Source organism: Scyliorhinus torazame, chromosome 14, assembly GCF_047496885.1.
Source record: "Scyliorhinus torazame isolate Kashiwa2021f chromosome 14, sScyTor2.1, whole genome shotgun sequence".
NCBI classification, from domain to species: domain Eukaryota; kingdom Metazoa; phylum Chordata; class Chondrichthyes; order Carcharhiniformes; family Scyliorhinidae; genus Scyliorhinus; species Scyliorhinus torazame.
In genome coordinates, this window is record NC_092720.1 from 205,873,611 (window position 1) to 205,887,886 (window position 14,276).

The 14,276-nt window shown below is 43.9% G+C and overlaps 1 protein-coding gene across 8 annotated transcripts in view; it reads right to left on the reverse strand.

The window, feature by feature from the left end:
* prrc2a (proline-rich coiled-coil 2A) overlaps positions 1-14,276 on the reverse strand; it is a 221,764-nt gene that overhangs the window by 82,170 nt on the left and 125,318 nt on the right. For 5 of the 8 annotated variants that reach the window (XM_072475501.1, XM_072475498.1, XM_072475496.1 and 2 more), the window contains 4 exons: positions 12,466-12,551; positions 9,992-10,228; positions 6,578-6,769; positions 5,443-5,529 (listed from right to left, as the gene is read on the reverse strand). In XM_072475501.1, coding sequence (XP_072331602.1) covers positions 5,443-5,529; positions 6,578-6,769; positions 9,992-10,228; positions 12,466-12,551 — 602 coding nt within the window. The remainder of the gene's footprint in view (positions 1-5,442; positions 5,530-6,577; positions 6,770-9,991; positions 10,229-12,465; positions 12,552-14,276) is intronic. The other 3 variants (XM_072475500.1, XM_072475504.1, XM_072475503.1) reach the window with 3 other exon arrangements.

Here is a 14,276-nt window from a genome sequence, read left to right on the forward strand (position 1 = left end):
TCGACCACCAATAACGTCCATGCTGGGATCAGGAAGATGGCACCAACATCCTCCAAGTTTGGCAGTAAAATGCACTATCTGCACTAGGCCACTCAAAACTCCAAGATTCTGCTGTCCGTCTAGCATGCGCTCAAACCTCATTAATGGCCATGCTTACTGGAAGAGCTTCAAGGTGGCTCTAAAATAATACAATTAGTGGTCAACAGCTAGGAACCAGTCCACCCATTCATGTGTTGACCTGGAAATTGCAAATAGTTGAGATACATTTACAGCATTCCTGAGTATTTGCCAATTAAGCCCACTGATGGAATTTGTCATTAGGGTTTGGATTCTTCCCACTCACCTTTAAGGAGGAACCGCAAAACCGTAAAAGGAGTGGTTCTATAGCTGTGGGAAGCTCGGCAGAGACCTGCTGTTAAGCCACATTGTTTTGCAGATGTAACTTGAGCCCTATCCCTGTGCACACTTGGTTACGGAGGTTGGGGAAAGAAAGATTGCGAGAGAACGAGCAAGCGCATGTGTACTTGTCACTTTGAATGCAGATCAAATCTGCAGTGGGAAGGTGGTTGCTTTGCAAGCAGAATTGCAGACATGCATCTGCACATGTTTAACTGGTAACTGAGCAAACATTAATTGCTCTCCCAGGATTTCTCTGGATCACCATGTGAATGCCCCAAAAGATCATAAATTGAGAATTCTTTTAGGTATGTTTAAATATAGGTATGGACCCGAATCCCTTAGTTACTTGACAGAATTGCTCACTAGTGACTTAGCCTCGTAGAACAGCTTGCCCTTTCTTGTCAACAGCGAATCAGAAATCCTACCGTAAGAGTCAACTCATTGCTGGGAAGAGATACAGGAGCCATCTCCCTGTTCTGTGGTGGGGTCTCAATGGTAGGGATTGGCAGTGGGGCAGCTAAAGGCACCTGGGAAGGACAACACAAGAAACAGCAACGCCCCATTCCTGATAGAATAATGAGCTGACTGATATCCCATGCGGTCAAACAGCTGACCTGCACTCACTATCTAAGCTGGTGCGTGGAGAACGGGCAGATGTAGCATATAATGGATTTGCAGGACAGGAGGAGTAAGGGAATAAATGGGCCGGAAGAAAAATTGGGTTTAAAAATAAGACAAAAAGGCTGCGTCTGTAAAGTAGTAATAAGGTCATTAATTTGCAGATACAAAGGCAATATTTTCATCACTTATGAAACATGATTTACACAGGTTTGCATCACACAGAATTCTGTACTACATGTTAAAACTACATCCATCGAATTCCTTTACCACTTTTTACTTGACAGGAACACATTTTTCTACAATTACTTTTTAAACATGGACTGAATCACTGTTATTAAGAATGATGGGCAATAGTTGCTTGGTTGTGCAAAGCACATTAAGAAGCACTTTTTAAAAAAAAATATCCTTCTGGATTCAGGAGCTTTTGGCCCTGCCACCCCATCAACCCAACATAAAAGTAGCCTTACTGTTGATTAAAATACACTGGCCACATCAGTCCATTGTGCCAAAGCTATCTGCACAATAGATTCCTGCCTAAGTGGGGAGCGGGCTCATAGTGTGCACACACACAAAATGACAACTACATGTAATTACAGCAGGCACTGCAATTAACCAGGATTTCTGGGGGCATGTCTGTCTAGACCCCTACAGACCAAGTATTTGCATCAGAAAGGGTTATACCATGCAAGTGCTTAACCTGGCAGTAAATTCACCACTTTGATGTCTTGAAAGACACACTTTGCTCATTTAATGATGCTAGTTCAATTTGCAGACAGCAGGATCTAAAGGAGGAAGTCGCATAAAGGGAAGTGGTAAAATCATGATCAGATTAATCTTTTGTTCGGAAGAGATTATAGTTGCTTTTACAATGCAGCTTATTTTTTTTGGATTCCAGGAGATCGGCAAAACGTGTGGCAGCTTCCCGCTTCCTGTAATCTATATTAAACCACTCTCCCAGGTCCTGGCAGCTGAAATGCATATTATGTTATTTTGTGGAACAATTAATGAATTCTCCACTGGGAAGAAAAAAAGTGAACTAGATTAGATGGTGGAATCAGGAGGCTAGTTTGTTTCAATATCCCAGACTTTAAAATCTCCCCATTGCAAAAACATCTTGTGATATTTATTGTCTGTATTTCTCAAGTCTCTCAAAACATGTAGCAACTTCAGTTCCATTTATTGCCAAAATCTCCTCCTTTACTTCTACCACTGCACCCCTACCGGTGAACAAGCACCATGCAGCTCCATACTGTCTTTGGGCTTTCCCCCCTTCTTTACACCAAGAAACTGGTAAGGATGGTAGATCTCCATCCCGAATAATAATAAAAAATCTTTATATCACAAGTAGGCTTACATTAACGCTGCAGTGAAGTTACTGTGAAAAGCCCCTCGTCGCCACATTCCGACACCGGTTCTGGTGTTTGGGTACACGGAGGGAGAATACAGATTGTCCAAATTTCCTAACAGCACATCTTTTGGGACTTGTGGGAGGAAACCAGAGCACCCGGAGGAAACCCATGCAGACACGGGGAGAACGGGCAGATTCCACACACTAACCCAAACGGGAATTGAACCTGGGACCCCAGTGAAGCTGTGAAGCAACAGTGCTTACCACTGTGCTACCATGTTGTCCTAAAGGACATTAGTGAACTATGTGGGTTTTCACAACAATCGATAAAAGTTCCATGGTCACCGTTAACTGAGACCGGCTTTCAATTACCACCATCTCCCCATTAATACACAGGTGTTTAAACACAGTTCCCGCTGATGGCCCAGTTAGCATGTTAGGACATACATGAGACCAAGAAGGTCCAAATTTCTAGGCCAGAATAGGGTTACTATGGTTGTCAGTAGCTCTGTGTTTCTGATGGAGTGGTGGAGAAAAAAGCAGGACTCTTTTCTGCTGCAAAGTACAGATTTGTGGGTGGCAAGTTAGGGTAGATTTGGGCTCCACACTCTGTAGAAGGAAATGCGATCAAGTCCCAGCTTCAAAGAACTGCATGATTGTTTGGCAAAATACTGATTGGTGGCTAGGCAAACACATCCCTCAAAACGACACATCCCTCAAAAGGCAGCTTCTTTAGAAAGAGGAAGCATTTAAATTCCCAATGTTTTTTAAACCAACGATTAAGGGTCAGATAACTTGCACCTCAAGCACTCCTTTTGCTCATAGGGTTTGAGGACATTGGTAGCCTTCAGAATCTTTACCTCCACTTGTACATGTAGGCTAATTTGCAAATATGAAGTAACAGACAGTGGATAATTACAAGCTTCACCAGTGTCCAATGTTTCTTCTAATTCTTCCCATCAATGCGCAGAATTCATTTTGTTATGTTCACCAATATCAAGGTAATCTGAGGATGTGTACCACCAATAGAAGCAAAAAACTATAGATAAAATATATTTGGAAGAAATTTCCATAGGTATGGAAAAGGAAGAATATCGCCCCAGCCATTCGCACAGTAACATGCAAGCCCACAAATTACCAGATGTATGGAATTCAATTTTAAATTTACCATTGTGGCCTTTGTACTCTCAACCTCTAGGTTTTAAATTCAGTACAATAGCCACAGTGCTACCATACATGAAAAGACATTAATTAGTTTTTGTATTGTAGCTTATATTTTTGTAATTTGACAGAAGAAGAAAAAAATGAATTGGTAGCAATGGTTCACGACAAGGATGAGTTGCCAAATTGAAACAAAAAGAGTCAAGGAGGCTTGCCTTTTGGATTGATAGAAAAGGTGGAAAGTTTACTTCAAACTGCCAAAAATGGCGAGGAAAATAGTGCACTCTTTTCTTCGCATCAACAAACAAGGAGGCAAAGGTAAAGCAGCTGGGACTTTGGAAAGAGATTGGCTCTTGCGAGCTGGAGCATGATGGTCAGAAAGAAACACAGCATCCCGGTAAATTGCATGAATATTGAAAAGGGAAGCTAGATCTGGAAATTGGGGAAGACAGCATTGCGGCGAAGAAAGAATGGAATCCCAGGAGGAAGAATGACTGCTCAAGCTAGTTTTTGGGGTCCAATTAAGTATTCTTTAAAAAAATATTCCAATTAAGAGTTCTTTAAAAAATACAAAAAATGGTGACTCGGTTTATTAATTCACAACTTTAAAAAAAAAAAAAAAGTGTAAATAAACTGGCTCCCATAATGCATACAAAAGTGAATCTGGAAGAGGTAGTGCTTGGACGCATGCAGTTTAAAATGTCCAATGAGATAATTTCCCAGGATCAGCAATACGAATTCAAAACTTTTCACAAACTCCCTAGAAATTCCACTGGTGTTTTTAAATGTGCCGAATGTCTTGCGATCCATCGTCCTTGAAAAATTCTACAAAACAAGCTGCAGCAGAACGTCAAAATCAGTTGTGCTAACTGGCCCGAAAATGCTCCAACTCTTGAACTTACTCTTCCCTCCGGCCCACCTGGTTCAAACATTCCAGTCGCTCCCTTCCCTCACTCAGATGCACCGCTTTCCTCCCTGACCCTTTCAATTGCTGCCTCCCGCCCGATGCTTCCCATCCCAATCTTCCCACTCGCCACCTCCCTCCTGCTCACAAATCCTTGCTGTGAGCGAGGACTCAGGAGAGGGCCGGCAAGGGGGAGGAAGGAGGGGGGAGTGCAAGGTGAGATAAATACTAGGTGATCTCATTAAAACGGTTGTTGCAGATGGCTGGGGAATCACGATCATGTGGACAGTCTCAGGATAAAAGGGCCAAATCATTTAAGATTAGAATGAGAAATTTCTTGAGTTGTGAATCTTCAGATTTCTCTACTCCACAGGTTTGTGGGTGCTCCAAGTGTTGAATATATTTAAGGCTGAGATAGACAGATTTTTGGTGTCTCAGAATCAAGGATCCGGAGAATAAGCAGAGGCAGAGAATTGGAGGCAATCAGCCATAATCAGACTCAATGGTGAGCAGGCTCAATGGGCTGTATGGTCTTCTTCTGCTTCTATATCTTATGTTCTTATACTACTTCAGAGCACAGCAAGTCAAAGATTAACGGTGAAACATTTTAGTGCATACGTGTCAGACTGACAATGGTCAGCGAGTCTCCATCTATGCCAGGAGGGGGACTAAAAATCTAAACTGTTAAAAAGAAGAAAAATCTAGGTTGAAATATTAGGCTTCTGTAAAAGGTTGGCCCTTTGATAGTGCAAGTCACAGGTCCCTGTGCAACTTCCTCATCTGCATAGTTAAAACGGCTTCATACCTCCACGATGAGCCTTGGGACCACCTTAAACATAGGAATGCTCTTAGACAATGCAAACGACCTGCAAATCTGTGTATGCATGCACGCATAGGCAAGAGGTGCTTCAAGAACAAGCTCATGAAATAGCCAAGTTTTCTAAAGCATTGGACCGGCATGGAATTAGAAAGGATGTGTAAATAAGGTTGCAGGTCAGGCAGTACGTACATCATTGCTGGCAGCATTCTGCAGGTTGTTGGGTGGCGAACCTGTGGATCTGGGCAAGGTACTCACAGTCAGACTGAAGTCAGAATCCTGAAAAGGAAGCAAAATGAATAGTCTACTGCACACGGCCAGACGCTTAAAAAATTGTTCCTTCGGTAACTTTTAAAAATAACCACAGCCTCCCTTTTAGATTAGCTTAGCAAAAATTAGCATCCTGTCCAAGCTGTATGAAAACAGGCAAAGCATGAGGGACGGTCTCCTCTTTCATCTGTGACGACAAGTTCTCTCTCCAAATGAGACACTTGTGCTCTTGGAGACTCCAGCATTCCACAGTCTGCAGCATCTGTGTGGAAATTGTGCTTGCCTCTTCGGTTAGATCTGCCTGTTCCAGCTCTCTCCTCCTCCTCCCCCCACCCCCCACACCCCCCCCCCCCCCCCAAAATCCTGGATGGTTGATCAAGCTGCGCACATCACCCTCCTAAATGGAAGGAAATTCTGCTTTTCAATAAAATGAATCATATGCAAGACATATTGAGTATTACCCCCTCGGGGTCAGCACTCGTAAATGAAATGTAAATTTCCTGAGCTGCACTGGCTGTTATCCAGCAGCCAACTCTACGGCAACGAGACGCATTATTAGGTTTACAGTGCAATTGACTGATGGCAGAATATTGGGCAGAGGTAATAGTACAAATTCTTGCTCTGTGGATATTGCCATTTGATCTTCAAAATCTACTTGACCAGGCAGTTGGCACATTTGGTAATGCAGCACCAAGCTCTGGATAGTCACCTCGAGTTTATGCACCTCAAGCTTGGCGTTGGACACCTCCAACCGAGAGGCAAGAATGCTAACTTAGCCAAAATGAAATACATGTTGGTGGGACTCGCTCAAAAAGCAGGGGAATACAGCCAGTGCCCAACACTCCGACCCATCTTCCCCACTTTTCTCTTCTGCAAAGCTCTCCCCCTCAAAAGGGGAAAGCAGTCTATGGTCATCTGAGACTATGCAACTTTACCTTTTTACTCTTGAAGAACAGCACAGTTGTTACTGTTGATAAAGTGGTTACTCCTGCCAATGACCAAGATGAATCAGGATTCAAACTCTTAACTTCACGATTTAAAAAATCAAGTGACTCACCTTTGCACTCGCACCAAACTGGATAGGTGGTACAGCGACCTCCGTCTCCAGTAGCAAGTCAGGGTCAGGTTTGGATTTTGGTCTGCTGCTCATACTGGGTCCTTCTCTTGCCTTTTTATTTTTTAGCGAACGCTCATTTCCTATTGGTCCAGGTTTATGATCTTTACTCAGCTCGATGGCGGACTCCTGAAACTTGACGAAACATAGACTTTTAATGTTCAATTTATTTAAAAAACCAAAGAGGAATCTGTCCTAGCACTACCCATTAGAACAAAGAACTCATGCAAAAAGATTATTCATTAAAGTGGCTCAGGGATGCCACCCACCTTCTTGGGAGATGCAAAAAAGTGGTGAACTAACCAAGCTGCTATCAGTCATCAGCATCCTCCTTCAGAATCAAACTATGTTATTAAGATCACAAACCTCTTCACAAAGCATAGTTTACAGCAAATACACATGTAACCGGCAGAGAACAAAAAAAAATGTAAACAGATCCTTGAGTGCCATAAGTGCCCTTCCACATCACAAATATCACTAATCTTTTGTTTCCTCATTCAGAGACACAGAGGAAATGCATTCGAATTGTACCAAAGGATTGTTCAGTTAGTGAAATTCTTCAGGGACCAGCATTAGGACCCGTGATCATTAACATACAGCAAGAGCAAGATTTTACTGTACATCGCACACTCTCAAAATCTACAGAAGACACAAAACTTGGAAGTATTGTGAATTGAGAGGAGAATATTGGGAAATGGCAGATGGAGTTTAATCCGGACAAATGTGAGGTAATGCATTGGACGATCTAATACAGGTGGGACAAATGAGTATTGACAGGCAGAGAGATCTGGGGGTACAGGTCCACAGATCACTGAAGTGGCAACGCAGCTGGATATGGTAGTCAAGGTGGTGTACGCCATGCTTGCCTTCATCGGTCAGGGCATTGAGTATAAAAATTGCCAAGTCATGCTGCAGCTGTACAAAACCTTAGTTTGGCCACATTTGGAATACTGCATACGATTCTGGTCGCCACACTACTGGAGGGATGTATAGATGCTTTGGAGAGAGTACAGAACACGTTTACCTGGATGTTGCCTGGTGGGTATTAGGAGAGGTTGAACATACTCAAGATTGTTTTCACTTCAAGATTGTTTTCACTGGAATGACATAGGTTGAGGGATGACAGAGTGGCATGGGCAAAGTGGATAGCGAGAAGCTTTTTTCCAGGGTGGTAAAGTCAATTACTTGGGTTTAAGGGGAGAGTGTTTAAGGTGCGAATGGGAAACTGTAGATGATGTGTGAGGCAAGTTTAAAAAAAAAACCACAAGAGGGTGGTGAATTCCTGGAATGCGTTGCCAGGAGAGCTGGTGGAAGCAGATACAGTGAAGTTTAAGAGGCATCTCGACGAATACATGAATAGGATGAGAACATAGAACATACAGTGCAGAAGGAGGCCATTTGGCCCATTGAGGCTGCACTGACCCACTTAAGCCCTCACTTCCACCCTATCCCTGTAACCCAATAACCCCATCTAACCTTTTTGGTCACTAAGGGCAATTTATCATGGCCAATCCACCTAACCTGCACGTCTTAGAACTGTGGGAGGAAACCGGAGCACCCGGAGGAAACCCATGCAGACATGGGGAGAATGTGCAGACTCCGCACAGAGTGACCCAGCGGGAAATCGAACCTGGGACCCTGGCGCTGTGAAGCCACAGTGCTATCCACTTGTGCCATCGTGCTGCCATAGAGGGTTACGTTACAGAAGTACAGAAGGTTTTAGTTTATAAAGACATCATGATCGGCGCAGACCCAGAGGGCTGAAAGGTCTGTTCCTGTGCTGTACTGTTTTTTTGATGGTGTTAAATTTAACAGACAAGTTGGTAGATTGAGTGAACTGGCAGATGAAATTTAATCTGGAGAAGTGTGAAGTGGTCCATTTTGGAAGAAAGAATGGAGAGGGGGGAATACAAAAGATAGAATTCTCTCAAAAGGGGTGCAGGAGCAGATGCGCCCAAGTCATTGACAGGGCAGGCGGGGAACATGGTAAATAAAGGATATGGGATTCTGGGCTTCAATAATAGGGGCTTTGAGTATAAAAGCAAAGCATTACCATCAATATCCACCTCTAAGCCACAAAAAGCTGCATTTGAAATCACTTGTCAGAAGTGGTTAGCAGGAACATGCTCAAGGCCATTAGACTATTTATGGGTGCTCATTTGTTGCTGTGAAGATCAGAACCATCATTTCTACAACATGCTCCTTTTCAATTTGCTCTTGTCCAAAGCCGAGAAAGAAATATCAAGCTCAAGATGGGAGGGAGTCAATGTCTGAACACAACAAAGTTTGTCTCTCTCTTGTAACCTCATCACAGTCCAGACCTAAACCACATCCACCCACAAAATTCCCAAAGTATTAAAAACTCCAAATGGGGCATAAGTGAAACCGACTCAGCCCAAATCAATCAATACGAGGAACACGGATTTAAAATTTTAAAAATACCATTTTGCCCACTGTTTCTCCTTGAGACACACTTTCATTAGGTGATAAAACACCCACTGTTGCTTAGCACATCATAAACACACATCTAGAATTTGCGCTCCAGCATCATTTGCCTTTATTAGCTGTTCACCACGGAGTAAAGGAGTTCATCCAGTTCCAAGCTCACTTGAGATTACCTTTAAATGTAGAAAATTGCCCTGAGTTATTTCACAGAAGAGACATCATCTGGAGAAGTGGACATCAATTGAACGGAGTAGTTTCAGGAGGTCGGGGGAGTATGATCAAAATCTTTTCAAAGAGGTGGATTTTCAGGAGAAAGAGGGGAGGGTACCCGAGTGCATGGGACTCTGGCAGCGGAAGGACATGGCTGGCAATGCGGAGGAAGGTGACGGAATGTGGAGGGAGGTGATGTAGACGCAGAAGAGGTCAGAGAATAGAGAATACTGGGAGGGCTGAAAGAAGTTATAAAGATTGGAGAGTCAAGGCCATAACGTGATCTTAAATGAAGACAAGAAATGTTAGTGGATCATCAGCTAATTGTGGTACCCCTTCCACTATGCTTGGCAGGAGGGAAGCAGGGCAGCATAAGAATAAATAAACCAAAACTCTTACTCCAAATTGCTCTCCAAAGAACCCATCTAGAAAGTAAACAGTGCGTGCACGCACACACAGACTATTGGGAACAGCATCAGAATGGCTGAGATTCCCTGTTCGAAGCAATTCGCCTGCTGAAGCTCGCTGTTTAGGATCACAAGTGAAGAATGGCTACTGAGGATGGGGGTTGAGGGGCAGGTAGGGAGATATAGCTCGGGCACTATCAGGTGACTAGTAATCGGTGAAATACATGCATTCAGAGAAGCTTGCATGGCTGCCAAGGCGGTTACAGAGGCTACATCATGACAGTAAGTGGTATACCTTATTTTCTTTCAGTCCTCCTGGCCTAGCAGATCTCTGTCTCTGCTCTTTAGGTTCTGGGAGCTGGTTTTCTGCCGATCGAATCTCGACCACTTTTGTGCTGATCCGGTTAATAAGCCCGACACGCTCGCCGGTTTCTGTTTTCAGGCTGCTGGCTGGAGAGCTACGCTGCGAGGAACTGGTTGATGAGACCTGACAGTCGCTGCTCAAATCCACCCCACTGTCAGTCTGGCTGGCCTTGAAACAAAGGACAGAGACATACACGCTGTAGTTTAAATCAAAATACATAAACTACACTGTCCTTCTGAAATGTAAAGCATTAACGTTTTCCCAAGCAACTGGAAATCACAGCCAGTAGTTTTACTCCTACATGACAGGAGTAGTTTTTCTAAAGTAAACCAACCTTCCCTCCCTTCCTGAATATGTCAGGTCCTTGTGGGTATATCATTCCAGGGATGTGATTGGCTCTCTAATACTTGGCTCAAGTGACCATTCTGCATGTGTGAGCTTACACAGCGAGCATCAGCAGGCGATCAAACCTTGAGAAAAGGGGGATGGGGGAGCGAGGCAAGAGGGAAAAAGAGAAGGGAGGTGGTGGATGAAATCTCAACCTGCCTCCATAACATCCAAACACGTCAACGTTTTAACATTGGTCACTGAATGAATGGCCAAGAAGCCTCTTTCTGTAGCCAGAGGTTACACGCTCAATTGAAGCACACCTCAGCCAAGACTAGCCAATTTACTTCACGGATACAAAATACAGTACAAGCAAAAAAACTGCAGATGCCACAATTCCAAAATATAAACAGAAAATGCTGGAAATACTCAGCACATCTGGCAGCATCTGTGGAGAGAGAAACAGAGTTAATGTTTCAGTCTGATGACTGTTCACCAAAAGTGGGCAAATTTTAAGTAAAGGGAGATGGGTGGGAGACAGGACAGATTAAATGACAGAAGGGTTGGTGATGCAAATCCAAAAGAAAGTGGCAATACAATAAGTGAAGAGACAAAAATATGTGCCTGGAGGTGGTGCGAAAGGCAGCATTCAGAACAGTTACCATCAGAAAGCAAAGAGTGAAAGGTGAGAGTGAAAGCTAAAAGGGAAAAGAAAAAGGAAACAAAACTGGGGCAGAGACCACTGTCTTGAGAAGCTGTAAAATGCCCATTCAAATTGTCAAGCATCTATTGAGGCTTCATTGGGACACTGCTGGAGGTCTAGTAGAGAGGTCAGTGTGAGATGAAGGTGGAGAACGAGAAACACGAGGTCACAAGTTTGCGCTCACCCAGGGTAGAGAGATCACGCTTGTGAGTAGCAAATGCAGTGTACTAAATTGAAAGTGCAAGTAAGCTGTTGTTTCATCTGGAACAAGGTTTTGGGGCTTAGAATGGTGAGAAGGGAAATGGCAAAGCGACAAATGTTACTCCTCCTCCACTTCCACGGAGGTGCTAGAGAAAAGGGTTATTGGGACTGGATGAGGAGTGGATCAGCTCATGGTCTTCCAATCTCCTGACTAAAGAATGTTGTTGTTGTCTGTGGAGTTCAACAATTTCAGACCGTAAAGCTCCATCCCATTTATCTTTGCTGGTTTTGATTTCTTGCTTCCCTGTTTTTCCTGCTCTCGGACAGCAGTTGTTCACCATTTGGCAATGGCACCTCCTACAGACACCTGCTGCGCTTTCACTGTCCTATTACCATTCCCTTTCATTTTACACCATCAACTCTTTTGTCAGTTAAAGCTTATTATGTCAAGCTTTTTCCCAGCCACCTGAAAAGTTAACTGTTTGTCGCTGCACAGATGCTGCCTGGCCGACTGAGTATCTCCAGCATTTCCTGCTTTTAGTTTGACCAATTCACCATTAGCTTTGGGAAAGGGGTGGGCAGAGTGAGGTGCAAGACAATGAACAACGGAGCAGAGAGAAACAGATGTGGTTATATGGCGGTTCCTACTGCCTTTGTGTTGTTGAGAAGCACAATTAAACATTTTTAAACCCTTGCTTAATTGGGAGTGTGTGTGTGTGTGTGTGTGTGTGTGTGTGTGTGTGTGTGTGTGGGGGGGGGGGGGGGGGGGGGGGCAGGATCTACCTGAACAAAGAGAAAACCTTTAACTTCAGGGAACAATTGCAGCCTGCCCCAGGACACCGATGTGTCACTATGGTTATTTTCCCGTCAGCAGAGCTTGAACTACAACAAAGCAAATGCTAACTAGTTCCATTGAAACATCTTAAAGGAGATTGTCCACTGCTCGTACTTCACTGTCCACCTTGACCCGTGTCACAAGTTGAAGAAGTGAGGGATTAATGTGGGTCGGTGCAGACTCGATGGGCCGAATGGCCTCCTTCTGCACTGTATGTTCTATGTAAACAATCAGCAACATGCTTGCAACCACACATTACACCTGAAATACTCCAGAAATATCCTGTCAGAATAAAGCAACTGGAGCACACTCACTGCAAGTGTATGGAACATTTCTTACCTCAGCACTGGCTGCCTCTGCAAAGACATTTAGAGGTTTAATCCAAGTTTCCAGACCGGAGGTTGCTGGAGGAGTCAGGGAGCCAACTGTAAGATTGTGGAGGGAAGATTGTTTTTAAGTGGTTAAAATCAGTATCAAGAGCAAAGCCCTCCCCCATCCCCTTTTTAAATGCTGGGTGGAACCTTTTTATTTATTTATATATATTTTTGAAAACGTAAGAGTACCCAATTCTTTTCCCCCCCAAATTAAGGGGCAATTTAGTGTGGCCAATTCACCTACCCTTTTTGGGGACATCTTTTTGGGTTGTTGCGGTGAGATCCACGCAGACACGGGGAGAATGTGCAAACTCCACATGGACAGTGACCCGGGGCTAGGATCGATCCCGGGTCCTCGGCGCCGTGAGGAAGCAGTGCTAACTATGCCGCCCAGATGGCCCCTTTTTATGCACCTTTGCTTGCAGTGGGCTTGATCATCAGGATAATATTGATGCTTCCAGGTGGATTGAGGATTTGTTGGCAGTGAACTCAATTTTCAAATGGGGAGTCAACTGCAGCCACTGGCATCAAGTCTCCAGTACCTGCCAACTTTCTTGGATTACCACGGGGGTGCGGCAATGCTCAACTATGGGCGGCATGGTAGCACAGTGGTTAGCACTATTGCTTCACAGTACCAGGGCCCTGGGTTCAATTCCCGCCTGGGCCACTGTCTGTCTGCATGTTCTCCCAGTGCCTGTGTGTGTTTCCACCGCATGTTCCGGTTTCCTCCCACAAATCCCAAAAGACGCGCTTGTTAGGTGAATTGGACATTCTGAATTCTCCCTCTGTGTACCCGAACAGGCGCCAGAATGTGGCGACTGGGGGATTTTCACAGTAACTTCATTGCAGTGTTAATGTAAGCCTACTTGTGACAATAATAAAAATTATTATATGATTGTTGTAAAGAAAGGGGCTCGCATTTATGCAGCACTTTCATGTCCCCAGGACATCCCAAAGTGCTTCACAGCCGATTAAGCTATTTTTGAAGTTCAGCTACTCTTGCAACATAGGAACTGCAGCTGCTAAATTTGTGTACAGCAAGTTCCACAAACAGCAACTTGATGAAGACTAGCTAATCTGTTTTACTGATTTTGGTTGAGGGATAAGTATCCGTCAAGGCACTGGGGAGGAAACTAATCATCACGTCTTTAAATAGAGATGTTTACGTGGCCTTGGTTTAACATCAAATCTGGAGGCAGAGATTTTGTGCTAAAATTTGTGGAATGGGACTGCAGTCCACAACCATCCGACTGGGAAACTCCCCACTGAATCAGAGACAACACCCGGCCTAGTTTCCCAGTAAAATTAAATTCCCAATTGCTTTCAAATGCATTGCGTTTTGCATTGTATTGCAAGGACAGGAAATGCAGCCAAAGGATTTCCTCTTGCACTGAAAACCTCTGCTGGCGCCAGAGGCTTTATAAGACCAGGAAGGTTAAAACACCCAACTGGAGAAAGGCTGCAAGGATCCTTATTTAATAAAAATAAAATTATACCTCTCTTGGATTCACTGCCCAGCATGCATCTGAATGTACATTCGTGCAAACAAATATTATTCAAGTTGGAGTGGAGGCAACAAATGTTGAAGATTATTGGATGGGGGCACGATCGTGATCAAACTAGCCGATCATCTAACATTCACACACGTTCATTTACCAACAAGATTCATTCCAATTATTAGGAGGAACTGAAACCCTGGCTCATCAACCTAACCATGAAGGCAGGATTCTGGAGATCTCCTACAGCTGTTTAACTTGATTTGTATCAATTATTGTC